Raw genomic sequence first — 24,119 nt, 5'->3', positions numbered from 1 at the left:
GTAACCAAGCCTAAACCTGGCCACTACAACATCAGCCAGTACTTGTAACCAAGCCTAAGCCTGGCCATTACAACATCAGTCAGTACTTGTAACCAAGCCTAAGCCTGGCCACTACAACATCAGTCAGTGTTCACATTGCACGCTGCTCCATAAACATACTTATCTATGTTCATGTTATCATAGTGGGTTATAGATCTACTCAGGCTTCTAAATGCATTTCTAAAACAATCATTTTCATTATTTACTTCTCTCCTAATATTATTCCTAATGCTAGACACAGATATAACAAAGTTACATTCTACATTCTCCTACTTTTTTTTTGGCTAAGATATGAACTTGATCACAAAGGAGTAATCCAATGTGTGATGGGATCCATAACAGTTGTACATTAATTCCCCTTATCCGGGATTTTTGAGCATCTGTACCTGGCTTCTCCAGAGAATATGTTAGAGTCATTATGTGAGTCAAGTCTTCACTGATGCCTCAGAATCAGCAATGATCACATTGTCAAGCTCAGTCTCATACGTTAACTTTAGCGTCATTAGACTGGCGAACAACTCAGTTTGCAGTGTAGGTAAGTAATACTAAGACGGATTTTTTACCTTTTTTTTTTATTCTACAGTAAAAGATCATATACATGTAACACATTACAATAATTTTTGGTAATTTGGACATTAATAATTAGGTAGTATTTAGTCGTGTTAGGTCTAACAGTGGAACTAGACATTATAGGCACCTCATAGATTGATAAATTAGACACAGGTACAACACTTGGGTATCTTTACTGAAGAAACGTTTCGCCACACAGTCGATTCATCAGTCCATACAAAGAAGAATGGTGAAGATCAGAAGGAGACAGCCTGAGGCTGAGGGACTGATTACCTGGACTGATGAAGCCACTGTGTGGCGAAACGTTTCTTCAGTAAAGATACCCAAATGTTGTACATGTGTCTAATTTATCAGTTTGTTGGTTCTCTGGACCACTGATCAACATCTCATAAAATATTTACTTTCCATCATTTTCTCTGGATATTATATTAATTACTAATCAATTTCACTTTTTTATTCTGTCTGAAGTAATTTCAAGGTTTGTGAGTACCCATGATGCCTGTAGTATTGACACGACGTTGTGTGAGTACCTGTGATGCCTGTAGTGTTGACACGACGTTGTGTGAGTACCTGTGATGTACCTGTAATAATGACACGACGTTGTGTGAGTACCTATGATGTGCCTGTAATGTTGACATGAAGTTGTGTGAGTACCTATGATGTGCCTGTAATGTTGACACGACGTTGTGTGAGTACCTATGATGCCTGTAGTGTTGACACGACGTTGTGTGAGTACCTGTGATGCCTGTAGTGTTGACACGACGTTGTGTGAGTACCTGTGATGCCTGTAGTGTTGACACGACGTTGTGTGAGTACCTGTGATGCCTGTAGTGTTGACACGACGTTGTGTGAGTACCTGTGATGCCTGTAGTGTTGACACGACGTTGTGTGAGTACCTGTGATGCCTGTAGTGTTGACACGACGTTGTGTGAGTACCTATGATGTGCCATTAGTGTTGACACGACGTTGTGTGAGTACCTATGATGTGCCGGTAATGTTGACACGATGTTGTGAGTACCTATGATGTGCCTGTAATGTTGACACGACGTTGTGCGTGAGAGAAACTCAACTAGATCACTTTAACTTAAATTTTAAGAACAGAGTTGAGAGACAGCGAGCCCACGTATAGCAATGAGAGACAGTGAATATTTTTTTATTCATTTTTAAAGCATGAGTAGAAGAGCTGCCTTGAAGTTAATGTTTCTATATATAAGAACTATTTACCCAATTACCCAGCTGGTATTGTCGTCTTGACTCTGTGTACAAATATAGATTTTATGTATATATATAGAGTGGCATTGTATTGGTTGTTTAAATCAACATTGACGATAAATTTATATATTTTATAGAAGTATTTTTTTTTAATTTAAGGTAATGAGAGCAGAAAGAAGTAATGTTTTGTGGAGTGGTGTTTGTGGAGGGTGGGGACTGGTGGAGGATTTGTGTGGAGGACGAGTTGGTGGAGGAACTATGTGGATGAGAGGAATTACTGGAGAATCCAAGAGAAGGATAGGGGTTATTGAAGGGACTAAGTGGAGGGTAGGGGTTAGTGGAGGGAGTGTGTGGAGGGTAGTGTCTGGCAGAGTGTGAGTGGAGGGTAGTAACTAGTAGAGGGACTGTATGTTAGATGCTGGCTGGTGGAGGGACTGTGTGGAGGGCAGTTACCGGTGGAGGAATCACTTCGTGTAGTATCAATTCCTCCTCCACCTCATACACCCAACATATTCCATGTGGTGGTACCTACCAAATGTTCTGTCATTACTATCAACACATACTCCAGGATTCCTAGGTCGCTCCAAACCACTGTGAGAGTTCAAGGTCCCTAAGCCACTGTTCAGGTCCCAGGGCTTCATTATAGATACAGTGGGTTACTCTCCGCCCTCCTGGGTTTGTCTTTGCAGATTAGTTGACAATAAGAAGATGGTGCTGACGAGGTTCCTCTTGACTGGGAGGTTCCTGGTTGGGAGACAGAGGTTTGATGACAATCTCAGCGTCTGGGTTGATCTCCGGCACGATGCCAGTGCGTCCTTGAGGGTCAAACTTTGGTGAAGGGTGAGTGACAGGGCCAGGGGCGCCAGCGATGGGCACGTTCTGAGGAATAATAGCAATGGGCTCTGGGGGAGCCAGGACATCCTTGGGGATGGGACGGACGTCCATATCAGCTGGGAAGACAGGCTCAATGTCGGGGTGGGCGTGGTTGATGAGGGTGTGCACTCTTGGAGGTCCGAAGTCTAGGGCTCGGGGTTGATTCTCCTCCTGGGATGAGGGAAGGTTAGGGGCCTGCATCTCCATGTGAGTGATAGGTCCCCTCTCCTCGCGTCTCTCTCCCACCGTCACTGTAAACACAAGTCAAGACTCAGTAACAACAATAATGACAATGAACTACCTACTGTATTTAGAACATTAATGAAAACATCGCTACGGGCGCCAAGAAAGGTATCCCGGTATCTCGTAAACCCAGCCTCCTCTACCTCAATGCCTCAAAAGGAATAGTACAGGGTGATACAAGCTTCTATTGCAGTTATATATCAGAGCTGAAGATCTGAAGTTAACCAGACGTATTCACAAGTCATTACATGGAAACTAACATACCAAATTCTACCATAAAATGGAAAAAAATGTCACCTAAAAAGCCCAGAATCAATTTGATCATTCCACTAAAGCAAGTTTAAAGCCAATCGGAAGATGCATTCTCTGGTTATCACACATACGCAAGTATCCCAAAATACACCAGAGCTTTAAGTTTAAAGTTGCTTATAAGTTGCCCTCTCAGGTTATGAGTGATTCTGCTATAAAGACCACTGGATAAAATACTCACATATAATAAGCAAACTGACCCAACACTGCCCACATTCATTCCAAACTTTTCCCTAAGTCAGATACACGAACGTTTCAAGTTTGAAGCTTATCAAGAATATCATTCTGCAGGTACCGCACACTAGCCAACTCGCTAAATAAAACTGATGCATTATAACTAATACAACTTAAAAATCAATACAGATAACACATGCCTGATAATTAAGTCATTTACAATAAGTCAGTTACAATAAGTCTGGTACAATAAGTCTGGTACAATAAGTCAGGTACAATAAGTCAGGTACAATAAGTCAGGTACAATAAGTCAGGTACAATAAGTCAGGTACAATAAGTCAGGTACAATAAGTCAGGTACAATAAGTCAGGTACAATAAGTCAGGTACAATAAGTCAGGTACAATAAGTCAGGTACAATAAGTCAGGTACAATACGTCAGGTACACACAATATCATACAGTAACATACGTGTAATTTACCCACCAAGATGACCCAAAAAAGTACGAGTGAATTATTTCTAGTTTTCCTTCTAATATTGTCATCATGTTAGTGGCTGTCTTCTGGGTCTAACAATATATTCTACCGTGTAAACTACGGTACTTGTATACTCCTGAAGTAAACAGTTTGAAGAAATATTTCTAATTACTTTCTAAACTGGAGATAAATTTTAATTCATTGATTAAATTAAGTTTGATTCCTGTTGATCCAAGAATTTCTTAATTTTTGTTTAAATTAAATCAAGTGTAGATGGTTTACATCATTTTTGGTTGTGAAAATTGTATAAGCAAATGTACCTGGGTTATATCAATCATCAACTATTTAATTTTAAACTATTACAAGTTATAAGTGAAGTCTTTCTTGGTGCGGAACTTGGCATCACTTTCCTGGAAAATATTCTTTGCCTGATGGATTCATCTCTTGCCTTCTGTCCAATTACTTCAGTGCAGCTTCAGTCATCACTGTTATCCCTCTCTCAGCAACTTGAGTGTTGTTTGGCCACTTGGGAACCTCCAGTGGAGTCTCAGTAATTTTCAGAACCTGTTGATCTGATTGAGAAGCAATGAAAGGAAGCTCAGTTTTGACTTCAGTCTTCCAGTCAATCATGGAATGAGAGCTCTTTGCTTGCCACTTTAGTTTGGGAATCACTACTTGTCTTGAGTTAACAATAGGAGCCACATTGTCATTCTCTTCATCTTCTCTGTCATCCTCATCATCAGTGTAGATTAACAAGTCCTAACAGCATCAGAAGAATCTTCTCCATCCTCATCAGAGTTCTCAGTACTTTCTTCTGTCTGCTGATTCTCTTCTCTGTTTTTTCTTATCATTGAGACAGCTTTGTCTCTCGCAGTCATGTCTTCATCAGCGGACATACCAAGAAGCAGCTGATCTGTGTGAGCAAAGTAGGAATTTCTTCAGACAGTCTTCTTTACTATTTTCTTTTCTTCACTGTTCAGATGTCTCATAAATTGCAGTGACTGGAAGACGTTTTTGGACCGTGTGTGACATAAGGGTGCAGCTTGATGTGGGACAACGTTGGAACACTGAACCTTAAAATCATAATGACGACTCTTTTCAACTCCTGACTGGGTCTTGATGTTGCCACATACAGCCTAAGGATCCTACTGAATAAAGTATCCCACCTTGACACACACGGTGGACCTGGTTCAAGAGCAGCCAAGTCATTATCAACCACACCTGTGATCACTCCTTTGCAAATCCTATACAAGTATTTCTGGTCCCAGGACAGATCCTCTGCCACTTTTTCATTCAGAGCAGGGAAATCAGTGACACTGACTGGCTGGAAAGCAACAACTGGCAGTTTAGACAGAGAATCCTTGATTTGCTTGCCAATGGGACCTCTCCAATGCTCAGGACCACTTGGCTTACTGTCATAGTGGTAGAAAACAGTTCGGAATGGCAGCTCATTTCCATGAAGCTGACAGATGAAATAATGGACTGGATGACCAAGCAACATTTCAAGATAATGAATGGCTACATTGTCAGCTCCAACATTTATGTTGGTTCCGAGTTAGTTTCTGTTCCACCAGAAATGTATAGATAGTCTTGGCAATCTCCTTTCCATGGCTTGACTTAGGGGTCACATGAGTGATATTCAGTGCTGGGCTCCACAATGATGATGTAATGATCTTTCATCACTATCTTTGGCTTCCATTTCTTGGTCTTCTCATTCTTTGTCATTACATAAGTGGAGGTCTTCTTACCATCAAAATACAGTGATGTGATATTTTCCAAGTTTGCTGCTCATTTTCTTGCCTCTCCATTCAGTATTTGTGTCTGGCATCTCGTAACTTCTGTGGTCCAATAACTTGACTGTTGTCGCCCTTGGTGACAATGCCATAGTTCTTTAAGGTGGCGGTAGCAATGGCAGCTCCAGCATAATCACTGATCAAGTTAGTTATGTTTATAAATACTGCAGAGTACATAGATACAGTACTTAAAACACTGCGCTGCGCTACTCAATAATACAGACATATTCCAAAACTTCAGTCGTAAATGCTGTAGGTTAAACCTCAACCAATCAACTTCATATTTGGCACTGAATCTAAGATGTATATAAGGAACAATGAAGAGTGCAATTCTGACTAAAATTCCAATGCTCCCTAGAGTCAGTACTGTTTTTTTAACGAGTGGAAAGTATTTGGTCCTGGTGGCGGAGATTTTATTTCTTTCTGGTCATATTGTCACTGTTTGTCACTCGCTGCTCTGGGAACATTTATTCACGATCATATAATTCAACTTTCGAACTTATTTTATACCACTGTAAAAAAATCCCCATTCTTAGTGATAATGAAACTGCTAATGAATATTGGTGTGTGTGAGTGTGTGTGTGTGTGTGTGTGTGTGTGTACTAACCTATTTGTGGCTGCAGGGGTCGATTCATTGCTCCTGGCCCCGCTTCTTCATTGGTGGCTACTAGATAACTCTCCCTGTACCTCTTCTTAAAGCTATGTATGGATCCTGCCTCCACCACCTCACTTTCAAGACTATTCCACTTCCTGACAACTTTGTGACTGAAGAAATACTTCCTAACATCTGTGTGACTCATCTGAATCTTCAACTTCTAATTGTGACCTCTTGTTCCTGTGCCCCATTTCTGGAACATCTTATCTCTGTCCATCTTGTCGATTACTTTCAGTATTTTATATATTGTTTTCATGTCCCCCAGTCTTCCAGTGTCGTCAGGTCAATTTTCCTTAACCTCTCCTCGTCCAATATGCCCCTTAGCTCTGGGACTAGTCTCGTTGCAACTCTCTGCACTCTCTAATTTCCTAACATGCTTGGCTAGGTGTGGGTTCCAAACTGGTGCCGCATACTCCAATATAGGCCTGACGTACACGGTGTGCAGGGTCCTGAACGACTCCTTACCGAGATGTAGGAACGCTATTCTTAGGTTTGCTAGGCGCTCATGTGCTGCAGCAGTTATTTGGTTGATGTGTGCCTCAGGAGATATGTCCGGCATTATACTCACTCCAAGATCCTTTTCCTTGAGAAAGATTTGCGTGTGTGTGATGGGTCTAGGAATGACTCATCTCACACTAAGTATGAACTGAGAATTACAACATAACGTGAAGTTTACAAATCACTGAAAATATATTAGGCAGGTAAACAGTAGGTGAATCAGGTGAAGAAGACTTACCTGAAGGTGCAGGAGCAACGAGTGTACCAGGCAGGAGACGCAGGGTTGGCAGGTTAACGGGGCTGGAGAGAGCACGGGACTTTGCCTCTGGTGTCGGCAGGATGAAGTTCCTCTGTCCCTCAGGTTGTGTAGGTAGAGGCAGTGCACCCCGGTGGAGGGAGGCCAGAGAGATGGGACCCTCCTTATTTTCTTGGGAAAGCAGAATGCGGGGCATGCGTGGGGACATGCGTATGAGAGGACGGAAAGGGAAAGGCAGCATGCGGTGACGGGGTCCGTCCTCTGCCCTGGGCTCTGGGAAAGATGGCAGGTTGAGAGGGACTGCTTTCAACTCCCGGGAGAACTGAGCATTCTTACGTTCCAGGAAGGATGGACCATTGAATGGGTTAATTTTTGGCTCAGAAAGTGGTGCATTAAATGGGCTAATTCTTAGCTCGGAAGGAGGGCCATTGAATGGGTTCATCCTTGGCTCGGAGGGAGGGCCATTAAATGGGTTCATCCTTGGTTCAGAGGGAGGACCATTGAATGGGTTAATCCTTGGCTCAGAGGGTGGTGCATTAAATGGGTTAATCCTTAGCTCAGAGGGAGGACCATTGAATGGGTTCATTCTTGGCTCAGAGGGTGGTGCGTTAAATGCGTTAATTCTTAGGTCGGAAGGAGGGCCATTGAATGGGTTCATCCTTGGCTCAGAGGGGGGACCATTGAATGGGTTAATCCTCAGCTCGGATGGTGGACCATTGAATGGCTTCATCCTTGGCTCAGAGGGGATGCCACTGAATGGGTTAATCCTCATCTCAACAGGAGGTACATTGAAGGCTTTCATCCTTGGCTCAGAGGGTGGTGCATTGAATGGGTTAATCCTCAGCTCGGATGGTGGACCACTGAATGGGTTAATCCTCAGCTCAGATGGTGGACCACTGAATGGGTTAATCCTCAGCTCGGCTGGAGGGCCATTAAACAAATTCCTCCTGGGCTCGGAAGGTGCGGCGTTCAGAGGGGTGAATATTAGACGGTTTTTGGGTCCGGCAAGCTGAGGTAGACCTCCTGGGAAGGGTACAATACGAAGGTCATTCATGTTGACCATCTGGGGAGGCATGTTGGCTGGGATTGGGATGGGACCTGACAGATGACCGGCCATGATGTTCATCTGCTTGATGGGGGTCATCACACAGGGAATGGGGCCGTTGGCAGAGCACTGGATGGGGGCACCAGGGAAGGGCAGGAACCGTGGGCCACCCACGGGAATGAGCTGCTTGGCTATAGCCCGGGAGGCAGCTTTAGCAGTCAGCATCTTCATGATGGGAGCGATGAGGGACAGAGGTGGGGATGGGGGACGTGCTCCTGGTGGGGGGAAGACAGGGCCAGCCAGGGCCTCCTGCAAGTCGTTGTTATCATTGTCGTCGTTGTCTCGGCAAGTGACAATGATGGCCTGGGTCATGATGCCGTTCCCAAGGGGCTGCTCACGACGCTCTACCTCACAGTTGACATCACGTCCAGCCTGCAGACACAGCAATGATACAGTAACAGCAAAGTACATGGGAACCACAACAAGCATTGAGTATCACCTTATCAACACACTATTGCTAAATTAATGAAACCACGAAACAAGTAGTCTTGAATCATAAACAAACTGCGGCATGGCTGGGGATCGATCCCCTGCTACTTTGGCCCCCCTAGTGGGAAGCTAGACAAAGTTCGCAATGCTCTAGCCACTGGACCAACAATCCTCAAACACCATGCACCAGGGTACCTGGTATACCCTAACTACAAGGCTGTGTCTACCTCCCCCAGGGTACTGATCAGAGTACCTAATATACCCTAACTACAACATTGTTTACCTCCCCCAGGGTACTGACCAGGGTACCTGGTATACCCTAACTACAACACTGTGTCTACCTCCCCCAGGGTACTGACCAGGGTACCTGGTATACCCTAACTACATCACTGTGTCTACTTGCCCCAGGGTACCTGGTATACCCTAATTACATCAGTGTGTTTACCTGGCCCAAGGCACTGACCAGGGTACCTGGTATACCCTAACTACATCACTGTGTCTACCTGCCCCAGGGTACTGACCAGAGTACCTGGAATACCCTAACTACATCATTGTGACTACCTGCCCCAGGGTACTGACCAGAGTACCTGGAATACACTAACTACATCACTGTGTCTACCTGCCCCAGGGTACTGACCAGGGCAGGGTTGCCGAGGATCAGGTCAATGGGTAGTTTGATCTTCTTCATGTGATCCATCTGGGCACGCATGATGTCTCGTAGTGCTTGACGGTTCTCTTGTCTCTCTAGTTCTTCCTCTTGTCTCTCTCTCTCTTCTGCTTCTAGTTCCCTCTCTCCTTCCTCAAGCTTCACTGCCTCTTCTACCAGAGCCTCCACTTCCTGTATAAATAAATTTACATATAAATATATATATATATATATATATATATATATATATATATATATATATATATATATATATATATATATATATATATATATATATATATATATATATATATATATATACATGTATATATATATATATATATTGGGGGTGGTAGGAGAAAAAAATATTCAGACAGCTCCTGGGAGAACTTTAGTTTTCTCTGAGGTACTTTTATTGTCTTCTCTGAGGATGAGGATCCCCAGTAAAGTTCTAGAGATGGTACCTCCCTATAATTATATATATATATATATATATATATATATATATATATATATATATATATATATATATATATATATATATATAGGTAGTAGGTTGGTAGACAGCAACCACCCAGGGAGGTACTACCGTCCTGCCAAGTGAGTGTAAAACGAAAGCCTGTGATTGTTTGCATGATGGTAGGATTGCTGATGTCTTTTGTCTGTCTCATAAACACGCAAGATTTCAGGTATGTCTTGCTACTTCTACTTACACTTAGGTCACACTACACAAACATGTACAAGCATATATATACACACCCCTCTTGGTTTTCTGCTATTTTCTTTCTAGTTCTTGTTCTTGTTTAATTCCTCTTACCTCCATGGGGAAGTGGAACAGAATTCTTCCTCCGTAAGCCATGCGTGTTGTAAGAGGCAACTAAAATGCCAGGGGCAAGGGGCTAGTAACCTCTTCTCCTGTATATATTACTAAATGTAAAAGGAGAAACTTTCGTTTTTCCTTTTGGGCCACCCTGCCTCGGTGGGATACGGCCGATGTGTTGAAAGAAAGAAAGAATATATATATATATATATATATATATATATATATATATATATATATATATATATATATATATATATATATATATATATATATATATATATATATATATATATATATGTATATATATATATATATATATATGGTAGTAGGTTGGTAGACAGCAACCACCCAGGGAGGTACTACCGTCCTGCCAAGTGAGTGTAAAACGAAGCCTGTGATTGTTTTACATGATGGTAGGATTGCTGATGTCTTTTGTCTGTCTCATAAATATGCAAGATTACAGGCATGTCTTGCTACTTCTACTTACACTTAGGTCACACTACACATACATGTACACATTTATTTATACACACTCATCTGAGTTTTCTTTGATTTTATCTTAATAGTTCTTGGTCTTATTAATTTTCCTTTTATATCCATGGGGAAGTGGAATAAGAATCTTTCCTCCGTAAGCCATGCGTGTTGTAAAAGTCAACTAAAATGCCGGGAACAATGGGCTAGTAACCCCTTTTCCTGTAAAGATTACTAAAAAGAATAAGAAGAAGAAAATTGTCAAAGTGGGAAGTCTGAATGTGCGTGGATGTTGTGCAGATGATAAGAAAGAGATGATTGTGGATGTTATGAATGAGAAGAAGCTGGATGTCCTGGCTTTAAGTGAAACAAAGCTGAAGGGGGTGGGAGAGTTTCAGTGGAGAGGAATAAATGGGATTAGGTCAGGGGTTTCAAATAGAGTTAGAGCTAAAGAAGGAGTAGCAATAATGTTGAAGGATAAGCTATGGCAGGAAAAGAGGGACTATAAATGTATTAATTCAAGGATTATGTGGAGTAAAATAAAGATTGGATGTGAAAAGTGGGTTATAATAAGCGTGTATGCACCTGGAGAAGAGAGAAGTGTAGAGGAGAGAGAGAGATTTTGGGAAATGTTGAGTGAATGCGTGGGGAGTTTTGAATCAAGTGTGAGAGTAATGGTGGTTGGGGATTTTAATGCTAAAGTGGGTAAAAATGTTATGGAGGGAGTAGTAGGTAAATTTGGGGTGCCAGGGGTAAATGTAAATGGGGAGCCTTTAATTGAGCTATGTGTAGAAAGAAATTTGGTAATAAGTAATACATATTTTATGAAAAAGAGGATAAATAAATATACAAGGTATGATGTAGCACGTAATGAAAGTAGTTTATTAGATTATGTATTGGTGGATAAAAGGTTGATGGGTAGGCTCCAGGATGTACATGTTTATAGAGGGGCAACTGATATATCGGATCATTATTTAGTTGTAGCTACAGTTAGAGTAAGAGGTAGATGGGAAAAGAGGAAGGTGGCAACAACAAGTAAGAGGGAGGTGAAAGTGTATAAACTAAGGGAGGAGGAAGTTCGGGTGAGATATAAGCGACTATTGGCAGAAAGGTGGGCTAGTGCAAAGATGAGTAGTGGGGGGGTTGAAGAGGGTTGGAATAGTTTTAAAAATGCAGTATTAGAATGTGGGGCAGAAGTTTGTGGTTATAGGAGGGTGGGGGCAGGAGGAAAGAGGAGTGATTGGTGGAATGATGAAGTAAAGGGTGTGATAAAAGAGAAAAAGGTAGCTTATGAGAGGTTTTTACAAAGCAGAAGTGTTATAAGAAGAGCAGAGTATATGGAGAGTAAAAGAAAGGTAAAGAGAGTGGTGAGAGAGTGCAAAAGGAGAGCAGATGATAGAGTGGGAGAGGCACTGTCAAGAAATTTTAATGAAAATAAGAAAAAATTTTGGAGTGAGTTAAACAAGTTAAGAAAGCCTAGGGAAAATATGGATTTGTCAGTTAAAAACAGAGTAGGGGAGTTAGTAGATGGGGAGATGGAGGTATTGGGTAGATGGCGAGAATATTTTGAGGAACTTTTAAATGTTAAGGAAGAAACAGAGGCAGTAATTTCATGCACTGGTCAGGGAGGTATACCATCTTTTAGGAGTGAAGAAGAGCAGAATGTAAGTGTGGGGGAGGTACGTGAGGCATTACGTAAAATGAAAGGGGGTAAAGCAGCTGGAACTGATGGGATCATGACAGAAATGTTAAAAGCAGGGGGGGATATAGTGTTGGAGTGGTTGGTACTTTTGTTTAATAAATGTATGAAAGAGGGGAAGGTACCTAGGGATTGGCAGAGAGCATGTATAGTCCCTTTATATAAAGGGAAAGGGGACAAAAGAGACTGTAAAAATTATAGAGGAATAAGCTTACTGAGTATACCAGGAAAAGTGTACGGTAGGGTTATAATTGAAAGAATTAGAGGTAAGACAGAATGTAGGATTGCGGATGAGCAAGGAGGTTTTAGAGTGGGTAGGGGATGTGTAGATCAGGTGTTTATATTGAAGCATATATGTGAACAGTATTTAGATAAAGATAGGGAAGTTTTTATTGCATTTATGGATTTAGAAAAGGCATATGATAGAGTGGATAGAGGAGCAATGTGGCAGATGTTGCAAGTATATGGAATAGGTGGTAAGTTATTAAATGCTGTAAAGAGTTTTTATGAGGATAGTGAGGCTCAGGTTAGGGTGTGTAGAAGAGAGGGAGACTACTTCCCGGTAAAAGTAGGTCTTAGACAGGGATGTGTAATGTCACCATGGTTGTTTAATATATTTATAGATGGGGTTGTAAAGGAAGTAATTGCTAGGGTGTTTGGGAGAGGGGTGGGATTAAATTATGGGGAATCAAATTCAAAATGGGAATTGACACAGTTACTTTTTGCTGATGATACTGTGCTTATGGGAGATTCTAAAGAAAAATTGCAAAGGTTAGTGGATGAGTTTGGGAATGTGTGTAAAGGTAGAAAGTTGAAAGTGAACATAGAAAAGAGTAAGGTGATGAGGGTGTCAAATGATTTAGATAAAGAAAAATTGGATATCAAATTGGGGAGGAGGAGTATGGAAGAAGTGAATGTTTTCAGATACTTGGGAGTTGACGTGTCGGCGGATGGATTTATGAAGGATGAGGTTAATCATAGAATTGATGAGGGAAAAAAGGTGAGTGGTGCGTTGAGGTATATGTGGAGTCAAAAAACGTAATCTATGGAGGCAAAGAAGGGAATGTATGAAAGTATAGTAGTACCAACACTCTTATATGGGTGTGAAGCTTGGGTGGTAAATGCAGCAGCGAGGAGACGGTTGGAGGCAGCGGAGATGTCCTGTTTAAGGGCAATGTGTGGTGTAAATATTATGCAGAAAATTCGGAGTGTGGAAATTAGGAGAAGGTGTGGAGTTAATAAAAGTATTAGTCAGAGGGCAGAAGAGGGGTTGTTGAGGTGGTTTGGTCATTTAGAGAGAATGGATCACAGTAGAATGACATGGAAAGCATATAAATCTATAGGGGAAGGAAGGCGGGGTAGGGGTCGTCCTCGAAAGGGTTGGAGAGAGGGGGTAAAGGAGGTTTTGTGGGTAAGGGGCTTGGACTTCCAGCAAGCGTGCGTGAGCGTGTTAGATAGGAGTGAATGGAGACGAATGGTACTTGGGACCTGACGATCTGTTGGAGTGTGAGCAGGGTAATATTTAGTGAAGGGATTCAGGGAAACCGGTTATTTTCATATAGTCGGACTTGAGTCCTGGAAATGGGAAGTACAATGCCTGCACTTTAAAGGAGGGGTTTGGGATATTGGCAGTTTGGAGGGATATGTTGTGTATCTTTATATGTTTATGCTTCTAGACTGTTGTATTCTGAGCACCTCTGCAAAAACAGTGATAATGTGCGAGTGTGGTGAAAGTGTTGAATGATGATGAAAGTATTTTCTTTTTGGGGATTTTCTTTCTTTTTTTGGGTCACCCTGCCTCGGTGGGAGACGGCCGAATTTTTTAAAAAAAAAAAAAAAAAAAAAATATATATATATATATATATAGGTAGTAGGTTGGTAGACAGCAACCACCCAGGGAGGTACTACCGTCCTGCCAAGTGAGTGTAAAACGAAAGCCTGTAATTGTTTTACATGATGGTAGGATTGCTGGTGTCTTTTGTCTGTCTCATAAATATGCAAGATTACAGGTAAGTCTTGCTACTTCTACTTACACTTAGGTCACACTACACATACATGTACAAGCATATATATACACACCCCTCTGGGTTTTCTTCTATTTTCTTTCTAATTCTTGTTCTTGTTTATTTCCTCTTATCTGCATGGGGAAGTGGAACAGAATTCTTCCTCTGTAAGCCATGCATGTCGTAAGAGGCGACTAAAATGCCGGGAGCAAGGGGCTAGTAACCCCTTCTCCTGTATATATTACTAAATTTAAAAGGAGAAACTTTCGTTTTTCCTTTTGGGCCACCCCGCCTCGGTGGGATACGGCCGGTGTGTTGAAAGAAAGAAAGAAAGAAAGAAAGAAAGAAAGATAGATAGATAGATAGATAGATAGATAGATATATATATATATATATATATATATATATATATATATATATATATATATATATATATATATATATATATATATATATATATATATATATATATACGTATATATATATATATATATATATATATATATATATATATATATATATATATATATATATATATATATATATGTCATGCCAAATAGGTAAAATTGACCAATTAGCAAAAACTCATTTAAAATTAAGTCCCTTCTAAAATTTTCTCTTATACGTTTAAAGAAGTATTTTTTTCATTTATGTTAATGTAAAAATTAATAATTTTGTAACAAAAGAACCTTAGAAAACTTACCTAACCTTATTATAACATGTGCAGTTTAATTTAGCCTAATAGTATAGGTTGTGCCAAATAGGTAAAATTGGTCAATTAAGTTCCTTCTATGATTTTCTCTTATACATTTAAAGATATATTTTTTTTCATTTATGTTAATGTAAAAATTATTAATTTTATACCAAAAGAACCACAGAAAACTTACCTAACCTTATTATAACACGTGCAATTTAATTATGCCTAATCCAACTAAATATATTTTAGATAAGTATTCAGTAATTTAATAATAAACAAACACAATGAAATTATTTTTTTCATTAGGTTCAGAAAGATTTTTGCAAAATTATTGCATGTACAAATTTTTGCTTGCCTTATTCGACAAGAAGAGTGTTGCTATTTAAGCCAAAATGGCAAGTTTTACCTAATCGGCAAAACATATGTATATACAGCATCTCCTCACTTAACAACGGAGTTCTGTTCCTAAGACTTTATTGGTAAACGAATTCGTCGGTAAGTGAGGAGCAGACTATAATGGTAGTGAGTGTGTCAACCATCTTTGATATTGTTTTAATGTCACCTTTGCATCATTTATAACATTTCTGGTATATTTTTAAATGTTTATGCAGTAGTGTACTGTACAGTGGACCCCCGGTTAACGAACTTTTTTCATTCCAGTAGTATGTTCAGGTGCCAGTACTGACCGAATTTTTTCCCATAAGGAATATTGTGAAGTAGATTAGTCCATTTCAGACCCCCAAACATACACGTACAAACGCACTTACATAAATACACTTACATAAATACACTTACATAATTGGTCGCATTTGGAGGTGATCGTTAAGCGGGGGTCCACTGTATATTGTAATAAACAGAATAGAGGGAATCAGCTCTAACATACATTATTTAGGTATGAATACTTGTCAAAGAGTCAGTTGTAAGTCTGAGTCATCGATAAACGAGTACATCGCTAAGTGAGGAGAGGCTGTGTATATATGTATATATATATATATATATATGTATATATATATATATATATATATATATATATATATATATATATATATATATATGTATATACAGGAAGGCCCCACTTATACGGCGGGTTAGGTTCCAGGCTAGCGCCGTAAAGCGGAAATCGCCGTAAAGTGGAACACCCTTTTTTTCCACTTATAAATGCATACAAACACTAGATAACAAGTTTACACTAACATATATTAAGTTAGCAATAGAACCAGGCATCAAAAAACAATAAAAAGGTACAATACACACATAGTGCACTCATTACTTACCTTAAAATATTTATAGTCTTAATCTAGGGTGAGACAAGTAGTATTTATTGTAAGAAATCAAGTGTGGTATGTATTGTAATAGGCAGGCTATTTCACCAGGCCACCCCACCCACACATACTATTCTATGATATTTAAGCATCCCAGAGCGATAAAATGTATATACAGTTCACTCATTACTTACCTTAAAATATTTGTAGTCTTAATGTAGGGTCAGGAGTAAGTAAATGAGATAAAACGAATAAATGAGAGAGAGAAAGAATGAATACATGAGAGGTGACAGGCCAGGCACAGAGTAAACAAACCAGGCTCCCACATCTTATATTTATGTTTATTTATTCTATTGTGGGGTGTATTTATCATCTTTTTATGTTATGTATCGTGTTTATTATATAATTTTGAAAAAAATATCATGGCTGGATTAATGAAAATGTGTATATTAACGTAATATACGACATTTAATGAGACTCAGTATTGTTATTATCACCACTTGTGGAAGTCGTCTGCTACACAGCTCACATTTGTTTATTTATTCTACTGTGGGGTGTATTTATCTTATTTATATGTTATGCATCGTGTTTATTATATAATTTTGAAAAAAATATCATGGATGGATTAATGAAAATGTGTATATTACCGTAATATACGACATTTAATGAGACTCCGTGACTATTGTTATTATGGCGTCACTTGTGGAAGTCGTCTGCTACCAGAGATCACATTTATGTTTATTTATTCTACTGTGGGGTGTATTTATCTTATTTATATGTTATGTATAGTGTTTATTATATAATTTTGAAAAAAATATCATGGCTGGATTAATGAAAATGTGTATATTACCGTAATATACGACATTTAATGAGACTCAGTATTGTTATTATCACCACTTGTGGAAGTCGTCTGCTACACAGCTCACATTTATGTTTATTTATTCTACTGTGGGGTGTATTTATCTTATTTATATGTTATGCATCGTGTTTATTATATAATTTTGAAAAAAATATCATGGATGGATTAATGAAAATGTGTATATTAACGTAATATACGACATTTAAATGACTTGATGTATGTAAGTTTATTTAGGTACAGGTATACATAAGTATAATTATCAGAGTATATATAAAATATGAAATAACTTTTAAAAACATTTGAAATTTTGGAGTTTCCAGACAAAATGGAGAGACTTAGTGCTTACTGAGCTCATGGAGAATGTAAACAAACAGGGTGGGGCACGGTGACCGTATTAGAAAGTCAGGTGGGGGGAGCCGTATAGTGAGTTTTGGTCATAATTTGAAATGTCCGTATTAGCGGAACGCCGTAAAGCGGAACGCCGTAAAGCGGGGCCCTCCTGTATATATATATATATATGTATATATATATATAATGTATATATATATATATATGTATATATATATATATATATATATATATATATACACATATATATACATATATATATACATATACATATACATATATATATATATATATATATATATATATATATATATATATATATATATATATATATATATATATATCTATATATTTTTTTTTTTAAACAAACCGGCCGTATCCCACCAAGGCAGGGTGGCCCAAAAAGAAAAACAAAAGTTTCTCTTTTTAAATTTAGTAATTTATACGGGAGAAGGGGTTACTAGCCCCTTGCTCCCGGCATTTTAGTTGCCTCTTACAACACGCATGGCTTACGGAGGAAGAATTCTGTTCCACTTCCCCATGCAGATAAGAGGAAATAAACAACCAGAACTAGAAAGAAAATAGAAGAAAACCCAGAGGGATGTGTATATATACATCGAACTCAAGCTAAAGGAATCTTATAGGAGTCAGGAATCACGGGAAGAACTAAAAGCCATAAATGAAATCGAAAGAAACCCAAAGTATTTCTTCTCCTATGCCAAATCAAAGTCGAGAACAACGTCCAGTATTGGGCCCCTACTTAAACAAGATGGGTCATACACAGATGACAGCAAGGAAATGAGTGAGCTACTCAAGTCCCAATATGACTCAGTTTTTAGCAAGCCGCTAACCAGACTGAGAGTCAAAGATCAAAATGAATTTTTTATGAGAGAGCCACAAAATTTGGTTAACACAAGCCTATCCGATGTTATCCTGACGCCAAATGACTTCGAACAGGCGATAAATGACATGCCCATGCACTCTGCCCCAGGGCCAGACTCATGGAACTCCGTGTTCATCAAGAACTGCAAGAAGCCCCTACCACAAGCTTTTACCATCCTATGGAGAGGGAGCATGGACACGGGGGTCGTCCCACAGTTACTAAAAACAACAGACATAGCCCCACTCCACAAAGGGGGCAGTAAAGCAACAGCAAAGAACTACAGACTGATAGCACTAACATCCCATATCATAAAAATCTTTGAAAGGGTCCTAAGAAGCAAGATCACCACCCATCTAGAAACCCATCAATTACACAACCCAGGACAACATGGGTTTAGAACAGGTCGCTCCTGTCTGTCTCAACTATTGGATCACTACGACAAGGTCCTAAATGCACTAGAAGATAAAATGAATGCAGATGTAATATATACAGACTTTGCAAAAGCCTTCGACAAGTGTGACCATGGTGTAATAGCACACAAAATGCATGCTAAAGGAATAACAGGAAAAGTTGGTCGATGGATCTATAATTTCCTCACTAACAGAACACAGAGAGTAGTCGTCAACAGAGTAAAGTCCGAGGCAGCTACGGTGAAAAGCTCTGTTCCACAAGGCACACTACTCGCTCCCATCTTGTTCCTCATCCTCATATCCGACATAGACAAGGATGTCAGCCACAGCACCGTGTCTTCCTTTGCAGATGACACCCGAATCTGCATGACAGTGTCTTCCATTGCAGACACTGCAAGGTTCCAGGCGGACATCAACCGAATCTTTCAGTGGGCTGCAGAAAACAATATGAAGTTCAACAATGAGAAATTTCAATTACTCAAATATGGTAAACACGAGGAAATTAAATCTTCATCAGAGTACAAAACAAATTCTGGCCACAAAATAGAGCGAAACACCAACGTCAAAGACCTGGGAGTGATCATGTCGGAGGATCTCACCTTCAAGGACCATAACATTGTATCAATCGCATCTGCTAGAAAAATGACAGGATGGATAATGAGAACCTTTAAAACTAGGGAGGCCAAGCCCATGATGACACTCTTCAGGTCACTTGTTCTATCTAGGCTGGAATATTGCTGCACACTAACAGCACCTTTCAAGGCAGGTGAAATTGCTGACCTAGAAAATGTACAGAGAACCTTCACGGCGCGCATAACGGAGATAAAACACCTCAATTACTGGGAGCGCTTGAGGTTCCTAAAACTGTATTCCCTGGAACGCAGGCGGGAGAGATGCATGATTATATACACCTGGAAAATCCTAGAGGGACTAGTACCGAACTTGCACACGAAAATCACTCACTACGAAAGCAAAAGACTTGGCAGACGATGCACCATCCCCCCAATGAAAAGCAGGGGTGTCACTAGCACGTTAAGAGACCATACAATAAGTGTCAGGGGCCCGAGACTGTTCAACTGCCTCCCAGCATACATAAGGGGGATTACCAACAGACCCCTGGCAGTCTTCAAGCTGGCACTGGACAAGCACCTAAAGTCGGTTCCTGACCAGCCGGGCTGTGGCTCGTACGTTGGTTTGTGTGCAGCCAGCAGCAACAGCCTGGTTGATCAGGCTCTGATCCACCAGGAGGCCTGGTCACAGACTGGGCGTTGACCCCCGGAACTCTCTCCAGGTAAACTCCAGGTATGCTTGTACATGCATGTGTAGTGTGACCTAAGTGTAAGTAGAAGTAGCAAGACGTACCTGAAATCTTGCATGTTTATGAGACAGAAAAAAGGACACCAGCAATCCTACCATCATGTAAAACAATTACAGGCATTCGTTTTACACTCACTTGGCAGGATGGTAGTACCTTCCTGGGCGGTTGCTGTCTACCAACCTACTACCTAGACATATATGTATATATGTATATATGTATATATATATATATATATATATATATATATATATATATATATATATATATATATATATATATATATATATATACAGTGGACCCCCGGTTAACGAACTTTTTTCATTCCAGTAGTATGTTCAGGTGCCAGTACTGACCGAATTTTTTCCCATAAGGAATATTGTGAAGTAGATTAGTCAATTTCAGACCCCCAAACATACACGTACAAACGCACTTACATAAATACACTTACATAATTGGTCGCATTTGGAGGTGATCGTTATGCGGGGGTCCACTGTATATATATATATATATATATATATTATATACATATATTATATATATATATATATATATAATATGTATATATATATATATATATATATATATATATATATATATATATATATATATATATATATATATATATATATATATATATATATATAAATAAACACTGATCTCTGGCTGAAGGAGACTCGAACCTACGCAAAACAACCACTGTGAAAGAGTAGTGAAATTCCAAGCGCTTTCATGACTACTCATATTGTCAAGGAACTACAGCAGGCCTGTTGGCCCACACTAGGTGGGTTCTTTACAATTCATCACACTAACAAACCCAACCCAATTTTCAATGCTACCCAAGAAATAAGCTCTGATGTGCAAGTCCCACTCAAATCCAACCCCTCTCACTCATATATTTTTCCAACCTAAATTTGAAACTACCCAAGGTCCTGGCCTCAATAACCCAACTAGGTAGACTGTTCCACTCATCAACTACCCTGTTTCCAAACCGGTGCTTTCCTACATCCTTTCTAAATCTAAACTTGTCTAATTTGAATCCATTACTGCAGGTTCTCTCTTGGAGAGATATCTTCAAGACCTTATTTATATCCCCTATATTAATACCCATCTTCCACTTATACACTCTAACATTGTCATAGTTCCTTGACAATGTGAGCAGTCACGAAAGCGCTTGGAATTTCACTACTCTTTCACAGTGGTTGTTTTGCATATTTTAAAATCACCTGTTTACTGTGATCTTATTGCATATATACATATATACATACATACATACATACATACATACATACATACATACAGTGAACCCCCAGTATTAGGCTGGTGCAGAAATTAGCCAATTCGTAAATCGAACACTTTTATCAGCGAAATTATCCCTCCAGATTTTGTGGATCCGCTCGGAAATAGTTGGTATGAGACGCACCCACCCGGCCGCTAGACGCTGTACCTCACGCGTATCACAGTCAGTCTCTCTCTCTCTCTCTCTCTCTCTCTCTCTCTCTCTCTCTCTCTCTCTCTCTCTCTCTCTCTCTCTCTCTCTTATCCAGTAAGGAGTACTCCGTGCCTTCATCCATTGTTTTTTGTACTTTCTTCATTGTTTTTGTGCTTGTTTATTGTTTATTGACATGAAATAAGCCACCATGAGGCCAAAGAAAGTTCAGAGTGCCATCCTTTTGGTAAAGAAGGTGAGAGACATGATAGAATTCAAGAAAGAAGTCATAACAAAATATGAGAGTGGCATATATGTGGCAGAACTGGCCAGGATGTATGGGAAATCTACATCAACAATCTGTTCCATTCTGTTGAAGAAAGCAGAAATAAAAAAAGCTGATGTTGAGAAAGATGTAAATATACTAATAAAACAGAGGTCTCAAATAATCGAGGATGTGGAGAAGTTGTTGGTGTGGGTCTATGAGAAACAATTAGTGGGAGATAGTGTTTTGGAGAGGATAATTTGCGAGAAAGGCAGTTGCATGCGGATTTCATAAAGAAAATGCCAGGAACAAGTGCTGCTGTTAGAGAATTTAAGGCCAGCAAAGGCTGGTTCAACAGATTCAAGAAGCAAAGTGGCGTACACAGTGTGGTAAGGCATGGCGAGGCTGCAAGTTCTGACAAACATGCTGCCGAAGCATTCGTCGATGAATTCAAGGGGTACTTAGAGGCTGAAGGATTCCTTTCTCAACAAGTGCTCAGTTGTGACAAAAGAGGCCTCTTTTGGAAGAAAATGTCAAAGAAGACCTACATCACACAGGAGGAAAAGGCACTGCCAGGACACATGCCTATGAAGGATAGGCTAACTCTTGTGTTCTGTGGTAATGCTAGTGGGGATTTCAAAGTGAAACCTTTACTGGTGTATCACTCTGAAAATCCCAGAGTGTTCAAGAAAAACAGTGTTGTCAAGAGTAAATTGTGTGTGATGTGGAAAGCTAATAATAAGGCATGGGTCACATGGCAAATTTTCAAAGAGTGAGTCCATGATGTGTTTGGCCCAAGTGTGAAGAAATACCTCCTGGAAAATAATTTGCCACTCAAGTGCCTCCTGGTAATAGACAATACTCCTCCTCATCCTCCAGACTTGGAAGACCTATTGTTTGAAGAGAGTGATTTCATCATAGTGAAGTTCTTGCCCCCTAATACCACTCTCTCATCCAGCCCATGGACCAGCAGGTTATTTAAAACTTCAAAAAACTTTACACCAAAGCAATGTTTCAAAGGTGCTTTGAAGTGACCTCAGACACTGAAATGACCCTAAGAGAGCTCTGGAGGGATCACTTCAATATCCTTAATTGCATAAGCCTTATAGATAAGGGAGTGACTTCCAGGATTTTGAACTCTGCTTAGAGAAAATTGTGGCCAGATTGTGTCCAAGAGAAGGATTTTGAAGAGTTTGAGGCTGACCCTGAGGACCCTATGCCTATTGTGGAATCTACTGTGGCACTGAGGAAGTCCATGGGGTTGGATGTGAGTGGCCAGGATGTGGAAGAGTTGGTGGACGATCACAGGGAAGAGCTAACCACTGAAGAGCTGCAACACCTTTAACTGGAACAGCAACAGACTGCAGCTGAGGATATTGCTTCAGAGGAGGAAGAGAGGGGAGAGAATGTGCTTTCTTCAACAATTAAGGACTTTTGTGCAAAGTGGAGTGAGGTGCAATGTTTTGCAGAGAAATATCACCCTAACAAAGCTGTTGCAAGCTGTGTCTGCAACATGTTCAATGACGATGTATTCTCCCATTTTAGGAAAATTTTAAAGAGATGCCAGAAACAGACCTCTCTGGACAGATTTTTTGTACAACAGGGGTAGTGACTCTCAAGCTGGTCCTAGTGCCAGTAAAAGATAAAGAAGGGAAGTAACCCAAGAGAGAGCTTTGATACCTGAAGTCTGTATGGAGGGGAATTTCCCTTCCAAACAATAACCTCAACTCTCTCTCCTCTCCTCGCATTTTTCCATATGCCAACAAGTTTTCAATAAAGATATGCAATGTTCATTTATTATTAAATTTAGTGCATTATTTGTATTTCTCATTGTTTTGTGTATGTAAAACTATAGGTATTCTTTAAAAAACGTATTTTTTGTTAATATTTTTGGGTGTCTGGAACGGATTAATTGGATTTACATTATTTCTTATGGGAAATATTACTTCGGTTTTAGGCCATTTCGGATTTAGGCCGACCTTCTGGAACTGATTAATATAATGTAATATAATGAAGGGAGGATGATTTTAAAAGTTACAGAAATACTCTTCTAAGAGAAAAGTTTCAATGCAAGTGAGGGTGGTGCTCTTGATCCCAGGAACTGGACATATCCTCCCCTCTTCGAAAATTCCTCTCATACCCCCCATAAGATACTATAAGACCCCTGTGGGTTTAGCTCTCCTTTTCTTGAGGGGTACTGCAACTACGATGCTTAACCTGGATTATCCCGATAATAAACGTGACCTTTAACCTCTGTGACCCTCTGTGACCCCTGAGCTGGTCCCTAGTGACCTAGTTTATCAATGTGACCCATGCATGACCCCTGAGCTGGTCCCTAGTGACCTAGTGTATCAGTGTGACCCTCCATGACCCCTGAGC

The 24,119-nt window shown here is 39.8% G+C and overlaps 1 protein-coding gene across 1 annotated transcript in view; it reads right to left on the bottom strand.

Annotated features, from left to right (window-relative positions):
- Nucleotides 1–592: 592 nt before the first annotated feature.
- Nucleotides 593–24,119, bottom strand: part of LOC128686291 (uncharacterized) — a 156,718-nt gene continuing 133,191 nt past the window's right edge. The window contains exons 4-6 of the mRNA XM_070085998.1: nt 9,268–9,468; nt 7,079–8,573; nt 593–2,945 (exon numbers count right to left, since the gene is read on the bottom strand). Of these exons, the coding sequence (XP_069942099.1) occupies nt 2,512–2,945; nt 7,079–8,573; nt 9,268–9,468 (2,130 nt within the window). The 3' untranslated portion in view covers nt 593–2,511. The remainder of the gene's footprint in view (nt 2,946–7,078; nt 8,574–9,267; nt 9,469–24,119) is intronic.

This window comes from Cherax quadricarinatus, chromosome 17 (assembly GCF_038502225.1).
Source record: "Cherax quadricarinatus isolate ZL_2023a chromosome 17, ASM3850222v1, whole genome shotgun sequence".
NCBI classification, from domain to species: domain Eukaryota; kingdom Metazoa; phylum Arthropoda; class Malacostraca; order Decapoda; family Parastacidae; genus Cherax; species Cherax quadricarinatus.
The sequence above is the reverse complement of the archived record's forward strand: the minus strand, read 5'-3'. Positions and strand labels throughout refer to the sequence as shown.